The sequence below is a fragment of the Musca domestica genome, unplaced genomic scaffold, assembly GCF_030504385.1.
Source record: "Musca domestica strain aabys unplaced genomic scaffold, Musca_domestica.polishedcontigs.V.1.1 2, whole genome shotgun sequence".
In the NCBI taxonomy this organism is placed as follows: Eukaryota; Metazoa; Arthropoda; class Insecta; order Diptera; family Muscidae; genus Musca; species Musca domestica.
Window position 1 is genome coordinate 19,866,180 of NW_026712249.1, and position 19,023 is coordinate 19,885,202.

The 19,023-nt window shown below is 35.9% G+C and overlaps 1 protein-coding gene across 3 annotated transcripts; it reads right to left on the minus strand.

Annotated features, from left to right (window-relative positions):
- Window positions 1–3,714: 3,714 nt before the first annotated feature.
- Window positions 3,715–17,605, minus strand: LOC101889946 (fatty acyl-CoA reductase wat). 3 transcript variants are annotated; one of them, XM_059121926.1, is made up of 8 exons: window positions 17,109–17,260; window positions 16,478–17,040; window positions 9,503–9,939; window positions 9,244–9,439; window positions 7,190–7,566; window positions 4,828–4,898; window positions 4,534–4,659; window positions 3,715–4,013 (listed from the first exon to the last, which is right to left on the minus strand). In XM_059121926.1, exons 2-8 carry the CDS (start codon window positions 16,551–16,553, stop codon window positions 3,782–3,784), a joined length of 1,515 nt encoding a protein of 504 aa, XP_058977909.1. In that variant the 5' UTR covers window positions 16,554–17,040; window positions 17,109–17,260; the 3' UTR covers window positions 3,715–3,781. The 3 variants fall into 3 exon arrangements, with proteins under 3 accessions (XP_058977909.1, XP_058977911.1, XP_058977910.1); XM_059121928.1 differs by lacking the exons at window positions 16,478–17,040; window positions 17,109–17,260 and adding an exon at window positions 17,336–17,605; XM_059121927.1 differs by lacking the exons at window positions 16,478–17,040; window positions 17,109–17,260 and adding an exon at window positions 13,231–13,381.
- Between the last annotated feature and the right edge of the window lie 1,418 nt (window positions 17,606–19,023).

A 19,023-nucleotide genomic window follows, 5' to 3' on the forward strand; every position in this document is an offset into this window, starting at 1 on the left:
TGGATACTATGACTGAAAATTGCTTATGCCGGTCTACGTCTTCGTATACCCCTCATGTAACGATACCTCCCAATAATCGGTATTATAATGATTTTTGCGACTTTATTCACAGGAATTATTTCGAATTTCGTATTGGAATTTCCGAATTCTGTCTATAAGCAAGTACATCAAATTTGGAGAAAATCGGTAAAGGTATAGCTATAGCTCCACATATGTATGTTTCATCCGATTTGGTCTCTAAGTTCCTCACATTCGTGATATGCATTCGACAACAATGATATTTGATACCAGATATCTTATAGAGCTCGGAAATATATTGTCAAATTTTATCGTGATCGGATATAGCTCCCATATATATCCTTAATCCATGTTTAGGTCTATTGTGCAAATAAAGACTAATATCAAACCAAATGGAGTGCATTTCGGGACATACGTTTTCATTTGATGGGAACGATGTACATTTTTTTTTAATATAATCCTCCTCGAAGTGATGTCATTCACCCTATAGCAATGTTATTAGATATAAACGATAATATGACTCCGTCAAATTTTTTGAAAATCAATTCAGAATTGGATATTTTTTTCATATATAAGTTCCCTCTGAAACCAAATTTTAACTGCTCTAAATCCAAAAGCTGATATATTAAATAAATTCCCAATATAAATTATTTTATTATGGGAGCTGTACTATATATGCATAGTCGGGCCCCGCCCGACTTTTGACTTTCACTTACTGGTTATGATTTTAACAATTTTTTTCAAAGGATTTCTTTTTTTTTTAATTTCCAATTTCTTTCCAAATGGTGGAGGGTATTTAAATTTCGACCCGGCCGAACTTACTGTTTTTTACTTGTTAGTACTCAAACTGTACACTTTGTTTCGTTTGAAAAAAAATTAATCAAAACTTCATGCGTCGCATTAAATTTTCAGACTTTCAAGGCTGTATATATTCTTCAAGTTTTTCCTTTTTCGGAAAGGATAATAGGAAAATGTTTACCTTTCACACCAAAAAGTCATCAAAATCTTTCATTTTTGAGTTTACCGAGGAGGAAATTAGTTAAGCCATTGCACAAAGGACCCACATCCAATTCTTCTATCCACAACCATTTTAAACGTCTCCGTATGTAAATCCTAGAAACTAACACTGACCTCAATATCAAATTTACCTCTAACATTTAGTAGTAAACAATCTTGATCTCTCCAGCCTAGCCAAGAGTAGTAGTTCAAAATATGTACCATTAATACTTTTCAAACAATTTTAATATACATTTGCAAAACCAGCTGCAGATCTCAACCCCATATACATACTAACAGAGACCTCAATAATAAATTTCGCGATTCCTGCTCTATATATTCACTCAGTACCAAACTTGGTAACATTTAGTACTTTTCGGTTTTTTAGTACTCATTTGCAAAACCGTTCCATATCTTCATCCTAGAAACCTATAGTTATCGCTTCAGCTCTATCCCTCCACCCAATGCCAAATTTAATACCATTTGATAGGGCGTATTTAAAAACCACCGCTAAATATCACGCACGAATGTCATCAGGTATCTAAATACCAAATTTCAGAATTGTATCTTTATCCCTTCAAGCAATACTAAATATAGTAACATTCATGGTACAATAAAAAGGTATGGTAGAGCTAGCAGCTGATTACAATTTTTTCTAAGTGTGCCCGACTTATGCCAATTTTGTGTATGTATTTATTGTTTTGAAAAATAAAAACAAAATATTTTCAAAATCAATGAATGGAAGAAGTTTAAATTACAGGGCGCTCACTTACGATATTAACCAGATTTGCCACGGAATTGAAAGATTGAAAACTTAGGATCATATTTTTGAGAGAATATCCAGGCATTTCATTCATCTTTCGAGCTATTTGACTCATTTTAAAAATGAACAAAAAATATCAAATAAATGAAAACAACTTGTTGGATATAATTTTGAATTATTCTGACAGGAAGCGGACATAGCCTCAGGGCTGTATTTATGTAGTTTCACGAAGCTGTTCTACCTCCTTATTGTACCATGGTAACATTAAGAACTTTTCGTACAATTATTGTACACATTTCCACAACCATCTCCATATGTCCAGGCTACACATGAACAGCGACCCTAAAGGTGAGAATGCATAAAACGCTTTTTTGACTGGTCATCGGCTGGCTTCTTCGTATAACAAATTGACTTTGTTCGGTTTTGGATCAACACTCGTTTGTTATTTTCCGAAGAAGCCAGCCGTTGACTTAGGCCTGTCATAAAAGCGATTTATGTATTCTGTATGTATGGCTTAACCTGCCTAATAGCAAATACAACACGTGTGCAAACTTTTAGCCTTCTATCTTAATTCATTAGAAAAACGAACGGACATCCACTACAAATTTTACTCTGATTCAGAATATACAGAGTGAGATAAAAAAAACTGCAACAAAGTCAAACGCCATAATTTTTCCTTTTTTTTAAATTTAATTTTTTTTTAAATTTAGAATAAGTTTAGATTTGTTCGAATTGCTCAACGACAACAATGTTTTCTCAGCGGAGAAAACCAAATTCGGCAGTTCACCACTTTTGGCCAAGCGAAGCAACTCTCTACCTCTTTTGAATCTATTTTCTTTCTGTTGCGGTGTAAGTTCTTGCCCTTTTTGGAATTTCAATGGCTTTAACCCGAGCTCATTTTTCAATATTTGCCGAATGGAATATTGCGATACGTTCAGCTCACGAGCCATTTTTCGGACACTGTGACGCGGGTTTCGATCAAGTCGCTAAGCTTTACTTTTCGAACCATTTCTGCTGAAGTTGCTGTTTTCTTCCGTCCACTTTCTTGACTTCCTTGTCGCGAAACGCTACCAGTATTCACATTTAAATGCTGGAGTGCTCTAATGATAGCCACTTGTGGTTTTCCAGCCAAATATAAAGAAACCAGACTATCACGCTTGAATTCCATCACAAATAACATTTTTTTCTGGAAAATTCTCACCAAAATGCTTTTGTACGCTTGTAAGCAACATAATGAGCTGCTACTGGAATAATTTTAAGAGCTGTCGGACGAGTGGTTTAGGAATCAGTCTGAAGTTGGTTGCAGTTTTTTCATCTCACCCCGTATATACATTTTTGGGTCTGTCATGAGTATTTCGAGGAGTACAAACAGAATGACAAAGCTAATATAGCCTCCCTCCAATGGTGGAGTGGTTATTGTATAGGATTTTAATCATGGTACAATAAGGAGGTAGAACAGCTTCGTAAAACTAGAGAAATACAGCCCTCAGGCTATGCCCGCTTCCTGTCAGAATTACTCAAAATTATATGCAACAAATAGTTTTCATTTATTTGATATTATTTGTTTATTTTTAAAATGAGTTGAACAGCGCGAAAGATGAATAAAATGCCTGAATGTTCTCTCAAAAATATAATTCTAAGTGTCCAATCTTTCAATTCCATGGCCAATCTGGTTAATATCACTAATGCGCGCCACGCAATTTAAGATTCTTTCAATCATTGATTTTGAAAATATTTTGTTTTTATTTTTTAAAACAATAAATGCATACACAAAATTGGCAGAAGTCGGGCACACTTAGAAAAAAAATTGTAATCAGCTGGTAGATCTACCTTACCTTTTTATTGTTCCATGATTTGAATAACAACTCTTCCTAATAATGACAACTCTTCCATGAGTTCATCCAGTGTTTTCAATATTAAACTCCAAACCAAACAACCACGTTTTTACACACCGCAACAAGTTGGTATGTAGTAACTTTATTTTCAATATCGCGGATACAAAAATTAGTGTGCGCTGAAATAAGCATTCAATGTTCTAAAGATATAACGCACTATATAGTAGTACAGTGTATATTTCAAAGTGTAATGAAGAACCATAAAAATACGCAGGCGAAGACGAGCTTGGGGCGATGCAATTGGTCTCTCTTTTAGCAAAAATTGTTTGGCTCCCTTGATGCCATTGGCCAGGAAGACTTTCTTGTCAAACTCAATGTAATGCATAAAACCAAATATTTTTCTGAAAAAAATTAAAGGATTAAAAAATCCAATTAAAGAGTTAGGCTGGAAATACATCAAGAGCATATTTGGCTGGCTTAAGTCATCGGCTGGCTTCTTCGGAAATGAACAAAGGAGCCTAGGCCCAAAATCGAACTAAGTCAACCTAAAACTCCTTTGTTCATCTACGAAGAATCCAGCCTTAGGCTGCAAATACATAAAGAACATATTTGGCTGGCTTAAGTCATCGGCTGGCTTCTTCGTAGAAGAACAAAGGAGTTTTAGGTTGACTTAGTTCGATTTTGACCCTAGGCTCCTTTGTTCATTTCCGAAGAAGCCAGCCGAAGACTTAAGCCAGCCAAATAAGCGCTTTATGTATTCCCACCTTTAAAAAGTCCAATTAAATATAATTTTACACTGTGCAACAAAATTCAAATATTTTCACAAATTCAAATGCAGAATCAGAGATTATTTAATAATTCGTAATCTTTTCTTGTAATTATTTTGTGTTGCACAGTGTTTTAGTTTCTATTGTTACTTACTTTTCTCCATCATTAACCAGATCCTCCAAGGCCATTAATCTTGTGTTGATGAAATTCCATTCTGTATTAATAAATAATTCCAGGGAATTTTTTGTACAATGTATACGCCTTTGAAGTTTCATCAAGCTAAAAATATAATTCACCAAAAAATTAGACAAAAATAAAAATAAAGAAAAAATGGAACAAAGTTAGAATAGCATAATTTTTTTTTTAAAAATCATCTATAGCTAAAAAATGCTATCCCTCTCTATTTATGCAATCCGAAATGGACAACTTACAAGCTACAGTACTTACAATGGTGGGTATCTCGTAAAACGGAGTATACAGTCAAGCAAAATTGCTGGCAATATCTGTACGAAAAAGAGCTGAAATATAAAAAATTGTTTAGTTTAATAAATTGTTTACACAAATTTTAGATAATTCATTATTTCATAACCCAAACTCAAAATTGTTGCCACTCTAAAATCAAGCATTCATTTAAATAAAAATATATTGATCTCAATTTTCTGTAATTTACATTGCCTGATCTAACTGCATAGAACACAGAACCAGGATTCTTGTTCCACGAAAATATGAAATGAAAAATATTTCCTTAATGAAAATTTTCATTTGCCCACATACCTTTCTTTATGAAAGTTCTCATTTCAGAGAACCAGAATTGAGGCATATGTTCGCATATCTAGAGGTGAGAATGCATAAAATGCTTTTTTGAATGGCAAAAGTCATCGGTCGACCGAAAGAATGGGCCAATATTGTCCATTTCGTGTAGGACCGAACTAAGCATGATATAAATATTGCAACGTGCCAGGTTTGGACTATATTGGTTACTTCCTTCACTTTATATGAGATATATGATCATTTTTAGAAAATGTACACGAGGTACCAGATGCTGTGAACCGAAGTATAATTTAATAGGGATAAAAACCAAATCGAACATTTGTATCCAATTTTATGCGAAAATATAAATTCCACATTCATCTCAGATTTCTGGTTAAGAGAAATATTTAGATATAGGAAGTTGTAAAGAATCGCCGACTTGTTTCGCAAGTTATGGCAGATATAAGCATTGGAAATTGTGACATTTGTGGGTGAGGTGCCAGAATGGGTTGGCAGATATATATATATCACCTTCACAACAGATCTTGCGTTAGCAAAAATATTTGGATGTGTGAAATTTGAAAAGTGTTGGATGCGTATTTCGGATTTTATTATCGTTTTAGTTATTCAAAATGTTGACCCTTTGTGAAGGAGATACCAGAGGAAATGGTCTGATCTCTACCACCTTTATAACAGATCTTGTGTTAATAGAGATATTAAGATGTGTCAAGTCTGAATGGAATCGGATGTTAATTTCGTGTTTTATAATCTTCATGGATATTCAAAATGTTGACCCCTTGTAGGGGAGGTAACAGAAATTGTGTAATTTGAAGAGAATCAGAAGCTTATTTAGTATTTTGTGATCGTTTTTGTTATTCAAAACTTTGACCCTTTGTAGGGGAGGTACCAGAAGGAGTGGACCGTTATATTCCAATTCCACACAAGACCTTGGGTTAATAAAAATATTGAGATGTGTGTAGTTTGAAGAGAACTGGATGCTTATTTCGGATTTAATGATCGTTTGGTTATTCAAAATGTTGACCTTTTATGGGGGAGATACTAGAAGGAGTGGGCCGATATATTCCAATTTCACACGAGACCTTGGGTTGATAAAAATATTGTGATGTGTGTAATTTGAAGACAATCGGTCACATATATCACGTTTAATAAGAGTTATAATTATTCCAAATTTTGACCCTTTGTGGGGGAGGTACCAGAAGTAATAGTCCGATCTCTACCATCTTTATACCAGATCTTGTGTTGATGAAAATATTGAGAAGTGCCATATCTGAATGGAATCGGATGTTATTTTCGTGTTTTATGAGCTTCATAAATATTCAAAATGTTGACACTTTGTGGGGGAGGTACCAGAAGAAGTGGACAGATATATTCCAATTTCAATGCCCCCCATATAATGGTACCTCCCTATATTCGGTATTTTAATTATTATAGCGACATTATTCGCCGCAATTGTTATAACCATTTTACAACAACAAAGTTATAAGTTTCGTTACCTACCCTATATTCGGAGGTACTTAATGAAGTGGACCGATATTATCCATTTTCGCACCTGTCATAGCACTGATGCAAATATTAGGACTTGCGAAGTTGGAGCAAAATCAATTTTTTTTTTTTAAATTCCGACATTTTATAGGGGAGGTACCAGAAGGAGTGGACCGATATTGTCCATCTCCGAACTCGGTCTAAGTTTGGTAATAACATTACTACGTACCAACTTTTGGCCAAATCGTATACTCCCTTCGAGAGTTATATTGCGCACCAGTCAGACAGACGGACGGACGGACGGACTCGCTAGATCGACTCCAAATGTCCTGAAACGAATTTGGTCCAAAGAGACCTACGGTCTAAAACCGATTAGGCACGTTTTGCCCGTATCAAATTATATGTACCCTCCCTAACGGCAATGCCCTTACTTTCCCGATTATTGTTACGAAAAATGTTATTGAAAATATTAGGTGTTTATTTGCACAACATCGAAGCTAATTAAAAAAAACCGTTCATGCCATATGTCTCTATATGGGTACCATTACCAACTTACCCTAATATAATGCCATACATCACATCTGGTTATATCGCCATGTGGTAGCCAAATGCATTTCTCCAATGGATTCTCCAATATAACCTTTTTACCCAAATCAATCAATTCACCGGTACTGATGGCATTCATTTTCGAATTGGCACAGTGGAAAACCTCAACGTCGCCGGCAACATCCACTGTAGCGGGCTGCGTAACAACTTTATAGGCGGTCAGCAGCAATGTTCGTACACAAAAATCAACGGGTATAAAGTCGGGAATACAATCGGGATTGCCATTGTTGGTACGCATAATACCCACGCCACAAGCCACCATCATGCCAAGGGGACCATTGAAATTGTCAACCCATCCGGGAACGGGTTCTTCGATCGATGAAATGACTGGAAAGTGGGGAGGGAAATAATAAGAAACTCGGGTCAGAGAGTTGGGCTCGAAGAGGAAATATGCCAAAAAAATAAATAAATAAATAATAAAACATGTATTCTGTTCCAGTATCTGCAAGAATCTACTAGTTTTGATTTTTTTTTCGATATCACAAAGGAAAAATCGTTTTTCGTTGTAAAAACTTTTACTTTCTTGCAGTTCTGGAACAGAGCAATAAATATATGTGGTATGTTCCAGATCTACAAGAATACAGCGTGAGATGAAAAACTGCAACCAACTTCAGAATGCTGTCATTTCTAAGCCACTCGTCCGACAGATGTTAAAATTATTTCAGTGACAGCTCATTATATTGTTTACACGCGCTCAAAAGGATTTTGGTGAGAATTTTCCCGCAAAAAAAGTTATTTGTGATGGAATTCAAGCGGGATAGTGTGATTTCTTTATATTTGGCCGGAGAACCACAAGTGGCTATCGTTAGAGCACTCCAGCATTTAAATGCGAATAAATCTTTTGTGTCTCGTATCATCGCTCGTTACCGTGCTACTACTGGTAGCGTAGCCCGACGTCAAGGAAGTGGATGGAAGAAAACAGCAACATCACCAGAAATGGTTCGAAAAGTAAATAAACGACTTGAAACCGAAACCCGCGTCACAGTGGCCGAAAAATGGATCGTGAGCTGAACATATCGCAATCTTCCATTCGGCAAATATTGAAAAATGAGCTCGGACTAAAGCCATTCGAATTCCAAAAAGTGCAAGAACTTACACCGCAACAGAAAGAAAATACCGAAAGTGGTACACTGCCGAATTTGGTTTTCTCCGATGAGCCGATGAGAAAACATTAATTGTCCAGCAAAACATTAATTGTCCAAACAAAATGATCGGGGTTACTTGCCAAAGAGGTCAGCTGAAAAAGTGCACCTTTGGTTGGCCACCAGAACTCAAGCGCCGGCCATGGTTACGGTGGTGTGGGCCGCCATAACAGCCGATGGTCATCTCCGCTCGTATTAATCGACCGTGGCATCAGAATAAATGCCGAATGTTATTGCGAAAATATTCTGGAGGGTATATTAAAGCCTTGGGCACGCCAACATTTTGCCCGCAGACCTTAGACATTCCAACAGGACTCAGCAAATAGCAACACACGCCACACAAGAATCGCTTCATTTCCAGCGCACAATGGCCACCTAAATCTTCGGATACCAATCCGTTGAACTATTGTGTCTGGAGCATTTTGGAAAACAAGGTTGAGACTAAAAAATAACAAAGTGTCGATCACCTCAAGCAATCGCTTCGCCGGGAATGGGCCAAAATACCAAAGAGCAACATTCGGGCAGCGTGTGACGGTTTCATTGGCCGTTTGAAGGTCATAATTCATGTCAAAGGTGACCAATTCGAAAAAATTTGAACTTATTCTAAAATTTGATGCTATTTCCGACATTTTTTGCTTCCATTCAATAAAATTTAACAAAAAAATGTAAAAATTATGGCGTTTGACTTTGTTGCAGTTTTTTTTTATCTCACCCTGTAGAAAACATTTGACTACGATGACAGATTTTGCATTTATGATATCGATTCTTGTAGGTTCTGGAATAGGGCAATGATCTTTGGCAAAATTTAAAAATTAAAAAAAATGATTATTTTTGGTTCCAAAGGTCTTTTTCCCCTCCTTACCTATGGATGGCCGAAAAATGGCCACTGGTAATTTCGTCCGATACTCCCTGATGATTTGTTCCGCCAAACTTTTTGTAAACGTATAGGTATTCGGATGACTTTCACCATATTTGGGAAATAACAGATCCAGAGTTTCATCATCGTATGTCTCGGCCAATTTAATTGTGGTGCGCCAATCTGCATAGGGAGGATAAATCTAAAATAAACCAATTAATAATATTTTTTTTAATTTTTAAAAACTCAAACAAATAAGACTTACTTTCTCCTCCACCGTACGACGATCCGGATGGGCATACGTTGTTGATACATGTATGAATGCCCTTAACTTTGTCAAACCTTCGGCAATTTTCACCATCTCATGAGTGCCCCGAGTATTTAGGAAAACTGAATTTCTAAAATGATCATCGAATCGCACACAAGCCGCCACATGAAATATCAAATTGACATTTTGCAGTTTCTTTAGATTGTCCTGGGAGATACCCAGGCCCAAATCATTGCAATCGCCATCAATGGCGAAAATTCTCTTAAACGATTCGGGTTGTTCTTGGCGTGCCCTTTCAAAAAGCGTCGAGTTCAAAATCTCTTCGAATCGTTCCTGTGAACTTTTACCCTTTTTATTGCGTATCAGAACATACATTTTGCCAAATTTCGGCACGGATCGTAATAGTTTTTCAATCAATGCTTTGCCAATAAAACCTGCAAAGGAAATTATTTAGACATTAAGTACACTGTGAAACAAAAAATAATTATTTCAGAAAAAAATCCAGCAAATTACGGAAGTAGAGTAAGAATAGAAGACAAGTACATAGGCGTTTTGAAAGCTTACATAGCAAAGTAACCAAACCCTTGGGAATAAAAGTACCTCCAATTTCCAAATTTTTTGAAAATTTCGGCATAACGATTCCTTGGAATCCTTACACTTTAGGCATATAGTATCCTTGGCAATATTATAGATAACAGATTATGTTAGTCTAATTTTTTAAGCCTCTTATTGGTCCTTTTTTCAAAATAGAGACAAAAACTCTGCAAAATTATTTGCCACGAAATTCTACTATAGGTCCCAGAAGACATCAAAAGTCTAAATCTTACCGAAACGCCAGGAATTCATATATACAGGGTGAGATAAAAAACTGCAACAAAGTCAAACGCTATAATTTTATTTTTTTTTTTTTGAATTAAAACAAAAAATGTTGAAACAGCATCAAATTTTAGAATAAGTTTAGATTTGTTCGAATTGGTCAGCTTTGACACGAATTATGACCTTCAAACGGCCAATGAAACCGTCGCACGCTGCCCGAATTTTACTCTGCGTTATTTTGGCCCATTCCCGGAAGCGTTTGCTTGAGGTGATCGACACTTTGGTATTTTTTAGTGCCAACCTTGCTTTCCAAAAAACTCCAGACAAAGTAATCCAACGGATTGGTATCCGGAGATTTTGGTGGCCATTGTGCGCTGGAAATGGAACGAGGAACCTTATTTTGTAATCACTCTCGGGTGGCGGTGGTGTGCTGAGTGCGATGATGCTGAATCCTCTTTGGAATGTCCAAGGTCTGCGGCCAAATGCTTGCGTGCCCAAGGCTTTAATACACCCTCCAGAATATTTTCACGATAATATTCGGCATTTGTTCTGATGCCATGGTCGATTAATACGAGCGGAGAGCGACCATCGGCGGCCCACACCATCACCATGGCCGGCGCTTGAGTTCTGATGGCCAACCGAAGGTGCACATTTTCAGCTGACCTCTTGGCAAGTAAACACGACCCTTTTGTTTGTTTACAAACTGCTGGACAACGAATGTTTTCTCATCGGAGAAAACCAAATTCGGCAGTTCACCACTTTCGGCCAAGCGAAGCAACTCTTTAGCTCTTTTGAGTCTATTTTATTTCTGATGCGGTGTAAGTTCTTGCACTTTTTGGAATTTCAATGGCTTTACCCCTAGCTCATTTTTCAATATTTGCCGAATGGAATATTGCGATATGTTCAGCTCACGAGTCATTTTTAGGCCACTGCGACGCGGGTTTCGCTTCGATCAAATCGCTTCTTTACTTTTCGAACCATTTCTGCTGATTTTGCTGTTTTCTTCCGTTCACTTCCTTGACGTCGGACTACTCTACCAGTATTACGGTAACTAGCCACTGTACGAGACACAGACGATTTATTCACATTTAAATGCTGGAGTGCTCTAACGATAGCCACTTGTGGTTTTCCAGCCAAATATAAAAAAATCACACTATCACGCTTGAAAACATCACGAATAACTTTTTTTCTGGAAAATTCTCACCAAAATGCTTTTGTACGCTTGTAAAAAATATAATGAGCTGTCACTGGAATAATTTTAATATTTGTCGGACGAGTGGCATAGAAATGACAGCAGTCTGAAGTTGGTTGCAGTTTTTTCACCTCATCCTGTATATCTTTATTCATCTGTTTGTATTTATCTGTCCGTCTGTGGAAATCACTCCAGCCTCCGAACGAAATGAAGTAGGTTGATAAAATGTTAGTCATGTGTCTGCAGGACTTTCGGTCCATGTTTTAGTATAGCCCCCATATGATGTTATCTCCCGATTTTCGGTATTTTGATCATTTTAGCGACAGTATTCACCGGAATTGTTTCAAATTTCGTATTTGAAGTTCGTAATGGATACTACAGCCCGTCTTCGTATAGACCTCATATAATGGTACCTCCCAATATTCGGTATTTTGATGATTTTGGCCACATTATTCACTGGAGTTGTTTGAAATTTCATATTTAGAGTTCGTAATGGAACTGCAGTCTGTGATTTATGCAAGTCCACGTCTTCGTATAGCCCCCATATAATGGTACCTCCCTATATTCGGTATTTTGATGATTTTAGCTACATTATTCACCGAATATTTTTTTTAAGTTTCTCATTTGAAAATTGTAATGGCTTATGACAAAAGTTGCCTACGCAGGTCCACGTCGTCGTATAGAACCTTATACTACGGATACATTTGGTATTTTTTAAAAATTTAACAGAATTTTTAACTTATTTTATTTTTTTTTTTATTTATTTATTTTTTTTTAATTGCCCTTGCCATCGTTGCAGACATGATGTACATTTGAGTAAAATTTTATCAATCTACTTCGTTCGGTGACTAGAGTGATTCCCACAGATGGACAGACGGTTTGATGGACAGACGGACGGACATCGCTAAATCGACATAGAATTTTATTCTGATCAAGAGTATATACACTTTGTGGGGTCTAAAATATATATTTCGAGGTGTTACACGTCGTCGTATAGACCCTTATATAACGGCTACGAAAATTGCCAAATTCGTTCGAAATGTTGGAGGGTATTCAAAGTTCGGCCCGGCCGAAATTACAGTTTTTTTACTTGTTAGCTCTACTTCCGATATTTTTCGGTAATTATTAAAAAAATTGTGGAATTTGTGTCCACCAAGTATAAAAACGAGATCCATTCTATTGGTCCATTCGCTTTAGTAGCCGGTCCCCCAACAAAATTAAAATTTTCAAAAAAGCAAGGCTTATATGAAGCGGTGTGGCTAATCGATATAGTCCAAACTGTATCAGAGGACAGATATATTGTTCATACTCGTATCGGACGATAAAATATGGACGATAGAATATGGACGATATATTTGTCCCCTTCTCGTTCCACCACAAAAGATTTAATTTTTGAATAAAAATAAATCTCATAATCTTTGAAATTAGTACACAATTATTTCAAACTTCACATACTCCAATATTTTTTTTTCTCATATAACATATATTGTGGAGATAAGATATATCGGACCACTTATTCCATCCTATTTCCATTTTTTCATAAAAATGATCAAATCCATGAAAAAATTCATAAACACATATATACTGGGCAAAGTCCATCATTGAGGCCAAAGGTCATATACTGATGGTGCATATCTGTCTGCAAACCTACTGATTCTTTTTTTTATTTTTTGAAGAGTTGCATATTCCACGATGTTAGTAAAAATGTCACTTTTACCTGTTCCTCCAGTTATGAAAATTTCCTGATCTTTATAAAAATCGGCAATCGACATGTTGACGTAATTTTTTATTATTTTTTTTTTTAATTTATATATATTTTTTGGGAACGCTTAAAACACTTTGATTTGTCGACAAGTTAAAGGAATACTAATGGAAGCCGAACAATGTTTTTGGCGAAAGACCCAACGACACATTGGTAATTTTTGTTTAACATTTCATTGCATATTTACATAAATGAAAGTGTATTTAATTGGAAATGAATGTTTAAGTAATGGAGGGCTTTGAAGAAATGTGAATACCCTACATGTATACGATAAAAAATAATTTTTATAGAGTTTTTTAAATTTATTATATACAATTAAATCAAGGTGACCTCATTTCAAATTGTAATATTCAATTTTGAATTTTTCTGTAATTTATCTTCATTTCCATCCAAAGGATTTGCAAAAAAACATTTTGGCAATGAGATGTAAACAAATATCTAACATTAAATAACAGGGAACAAGGGAAAGATAGTAATATTTACCAGGGGGTAAGAGAATTGGTGGCTCTTTCCGAAACCATGGTATTCCCCGCCTTACCCCCTGGTAAATATTACTATCTTTCCCTTGTTACCTGTTATTCAAACAAACGTTATTTTTATAAAAAAAAAAACAACAATATTGGAATTAAAATAAAATAACTGAGTAAATCTAAAAGTACGTTTGGACTTACTAGAGTAGAGAGGATTAAAACTGTCAATTCCATTGTATACAGGGTGAGATGTAAAAACTGCAACCAACTTCAGACGGCTGTCATTTCTAAGCCACTCGTCCGACAGCTGTTAAAATTATTCCAGTGACAGCTCATTATATTGTTTAAAAGCGTACCAAAACATTTTGGTGAGAATTTTCCAGAAAAAAAGTTATTCGTGATGGAATTCAAGCGTGAAAGTGTGATTTTTTTATATTTGGCTGGAAAACCACAAGTGGCTATCGTTAGAGCACTCCAGCATTTAAATGTGGAAAAATCTTTTGTGTCTCGTACCATCGCTCGTTACTGTGATATTGGTAGCGTAGCCCGACGTCAAGAAAGTTGACGGAAGAAAACAGCAACATCAGCAGAAATGGTTAGAAAAGTAAAGCGTAGCGACTTGATCGAAACCCGCGTCGCAAGTGGCTATCGTTAGAGCACTCCAGCATTTAAATGTGGAAAAATCTTTTGTGTCTCGTACCATCGCTCGTTACTGTGATATTGGTAGCGTAGCCCGACGTCAAGAAAGTTGACGGAAGAAAACAGCAACATCAGCAGAAATGGTTAGAAAAGTAAAGCGTAGCGACTTGATCGAAACCCGCGTCGCAGTGGCCGAAAAATGGCTCGTGAGCTGAACATATCGCAATATTCCAGTCGACAAATATTGAAAAATGATCAAGAGCTCGGGGTAAAGCCATTGAAATTCCAAAAAGTGCAAGAACTTACACCGCAACAGAAAGAAAATAGACTCAAAAGAGCTAAGGAGTTGCTTCGCTTGACCGAAAGTGGTGAGCTGCCGAATTTAGTTTTCTCCGATGAGAAAACATTCTTTGTTGTTGTCCAGCAGTTTGTAAACAAACAAAATGATCGCGTTTACTTGCCAAAGAGGTCAGATGATAATGTGCACCTTCGGTTGGCCACCAGAACTCAAGCACCGGAAATGGTGATGGTGTGGGCCGCCATAACAGCCGATGGTCGCTCTCCGCTCGTATTAATCGACCGTGGCATCAGAATAAATTCCGAATGTTATCGCGAAAATATTGTGAAGGGTGTACTAAAGCCTTGGGCACACAAACATTTTGGCCGCAAACATTAGACATTTTAACAGGACTCAGCACCATCGCACTCAGCTCGCCACCGCCATCCAAGAATGGATACAAAATGAGGTTCCTCGCTTCATTGCCACCAAAATCTCCGGATACCAATCCATTGAACTATTGTATCTGGAGTATTTTGGAAAGCAAGGTTGGCACTAAAAAATACCAAAGTGTCGATCACCTCAAGCAAGCGCTTCGCCGGGAATGGTCCAAAATACCGCAGGGCAACATTCGGGCAACGTGTGACAGTTTCATTCTGCCAAAGCTAACCAATTCGAACAAATCTAAAATTCTACTCCAAAATTTTATGCTATTTCCGACTTTTTTCGCTTTCATTCAATAAAATTAAAAAAAAATGTAAAAATTATGGCGTTTGACTTTGTTGAAGTTTTTTTTATCTCACCCTGTACATGATCTATTATGAGTGTACGGCATTTTAGTGGAAAAGTAAAATTCCATACCTATTATCAATGATATAGCTCACTAATTTTATTCGACTAGAAGGCTCTCAAACATACTCAAAACAATTAAATAAATTCAGCTCATTTACCCAGTAATCGATATGCTAAAATATTGCAATCAAGAATAATTATGCTTAAATAAACACGAGTATTCGTCATCGATCAAAAAAATAAATTACAACCTACAGTGCCACGAGCTTAGATGGAAAAATTAAAAATTCGATTTTAAAGGAATATAAATTAATTGTCTAATTTAGAATTATTTGACAGTCGTGGTGAAGTAGTAATTAGCTTGTTCTTATAGTGGTTAACTCTTGGTCCTCCCTTCTGTAGATCTGTTGAGTTACATTGAAAATGTGTACAAATTTTTGCAAATTGTTATTGGAAGTCGTCTGTTAACTAAAAGTCATGCAAAAGGGAGCGTTTTAAGAGAGGAACGTATTTGTTGCCTGATTGGGGAAAGTATTGTTTTATTGGGGTACGGAAAATACATATTCAACAAGTAAAGTAATATCAGCCTTGAATTATGATTCTTCAAACTTTTGACCCTTTAAGGGGTAGGTTCCGAAGCTGTTGGACAATATTGCCCAATTCGTATCTGACCTAAGACTGCGGACCGAAATATTCAACACAATGTAATACAGAAAAAATATTGGTATGTGCAATATTTGAAGGAAATCGAACATTTATACCCTATTTCATACGAAATCATAAATCTCGACAAACTAAATATTCATATCAGATTTCTGGTAAAGAGAAATATTTAGATATAGCAAGTTAGAAAGAAATGCTTACTTGTTAAATTATGACAGATATAAGTATTGGAAATTGTGACCCTTTGTGGGTGAGGAAGCAGAAGGGGTTGGCAGATATATATCGTCACAACACACCTTGCGTTAGCAAAAATATTTGAATGTGTGAAATTTGAAGAGAGTTGGATATTTATTTTGCTTACTTTGAGAGTTGTGTTTTTTTAAATCTTTAACCCTTTGTGGTGGAGGTTCCAGAAGAAGTAGTCGGATCTCTACCATCTTTAAAATAGATCTTGCGTTGATGGAAATATTGAGATGTAACAAGTCTGAATGGAACCGGAAGTTAATTTTCCCGTTTCTTTGAAAATGTTGACATTTTGTGGGGGAAGTACCAAAAAGAGTGAACCAGTATTGACAATCTCCGAAATCGATCTAAGTTTGACAATAACATTGCGATGTACCAGGTTTGGATCAAATCGGATACTTCCTTCGAGAATTATCGTGCGCACCAGCGATCTAGCGATCGACTCCAAATGTCCTGAAACGGATTTGGTCCAAAGAGATCTAGGGTCTAAAACCGTTATTTCGATGAGGCACGTTTTGGCCGTATCAAATGATATATAACTTCTCCAGTCATATCATTTAACTCCGTGTTCAAGAAAGCAATAATTTTGATAGTATATCCAAACAGAAACAATTGTTGGATAGGGGTTGGACTCCGACTTTTGGCTCAAATATCTCAGAATCAAGGTACATATATTTAACTCTGGAAAGAATATAAAAAATAACCGAAAGTTTTTACCAATCTAGAGTTGAATCGAGAAAATTTTTTACTGAGTGTTGTAAGTTCTTGCTGTTCAAAATTCTTCTTACAGTCACTTGCAATTCCATTTCTTCTACTCCTGCCATGGTAAAATATCCTGTACCAAAGTACCATGCTTCCTCTTTTTTCGTAGTGTTTAATTTTATTATATTCGGCGACACCGACAAATCTATACTCTCCACAGCAAATTGAAATATTTGTCACGTCTGATGTCATCTGAGGATTTGCTCGGTCTCACCTTACTAGTCTCAGAGTGTAGTTTAAAGCTGTTGACTTCGGTGCGCAGCATCCAGCAACATACTTGCATTCCTAAAAAAAATGTCTATCCAGAACACTCAGGGGAGTAGTTCAGGCACTTGGCAGCTTGCTGCCTAAACACTTCAGCCGCCTTTTACAATTGCATCTAGTACTGCCATACAAATGTCCACATATTTTGGAGATATTTATATTGAAATCATAGATGAATATATATACTTCAAAATTATAAAATGTTAATAACGAAATAGCTCAAAACTGTATCAGGAAATATTTAAATACAAGCAAAATGTTTAGTTTACCCAAGTTCTCTTTTCAAAGTTGAAAAATTAACATTGCCGCCGTCATTTGTTTCGCAATAATTCACAATAGCACCCATACTATGGCCGCCGTTTGAAGTAAACTAATTCCTAACGGTTTTAGGGTTGCCAACTGATTTTCTCATGGCTTTTACTTATTTAGAGTAGGTAATTATTATTGACACTAATATCAGTTAATGGATGAGTGATGTGAGCAAAATAGGGCCGCGTCGCCAGAAACCACTGATTTTAATAGATCTAGTGGTTTAACCCTGTGTGTTTAGATACATCCTAAGGAGGATATAAATGCCACTCAACTGATGTTTGTTTACGTATACAGGGTTAGATGAAAAAACTGCAACCAAATTCAGACTGTTGTCATTTCTAAGCCAGTCGTTCGACAGCTGTTAAAATTATTTCAGTGACAGCTCATTATATTGTTTACAAGCCCACAAAAGCATTTTTGATAATTTTTCAGAAAAAAAAATGCTTTATATTCGGCTGGAAAACCACAAGTGGCTATCGTTAGAGCACTCCACCATTTAAATTTGAATTAATCTTTTGTGTTTCTATCTAAAATTTGATGCTATTTCCGACATTTTTTGCTTTCATTCAATAAAATTTAAAAAAATATGTAAAATGATGACTTATGGTATTAAAAATGGGCCATGTAGGTCCACGTTTTGGTATTTTAATGATTTTAGCGACATTATTCACCGGAATTGTTTCAAATTTGGCATTTGAAGTTCGTAATGGATACTACAGCCTAAGATAGGAGATTGTCTGTACAGCTCCACGTCTTCTCATAGCCTCCATATAACGGTATCTTTCGTATTTGAATATTGTAATGGCTTATGACACAAATGTTACCTATGCAGGTCCATGTCGTCGTATAGACCCTAACCCTTTCAGTGTCAATGAAAATTTTTGTCGAGATAAAAATCTGAAATTCCGTACTAATTTACTAAAATGTGCTCAGAAATTCTAAAACGAAACTAATAGAATAGAACTGCAATATTTTTAAATAGCGAACGTGTCTGTTATTAAAAAATATCAAAAATAACGGTTCGTAAGAAAAACAAAAAATGGCAAAGAAAAAGAGTACTTTTAAATGTCAAATATATTTGACAAAAACATTGAAAGGGCTAATATAACAGCTACATTCGTTATTTTTACGATTTTAACAGCATTTTTAACGTTTTTTTTTTGTTTTTGAGAATTGCCAAATTCGTTCCAGCTTTTTTACTTGTTTTATCTCGCCCTGTATGCCAAAAATAAAAATACATTGAATTACTTTTTAAAGTTCTGTTTTTTTATTGACAAATTATTACAATTTCATTGATGTTTTTCATTTCATTTTCTTTGCATTCAT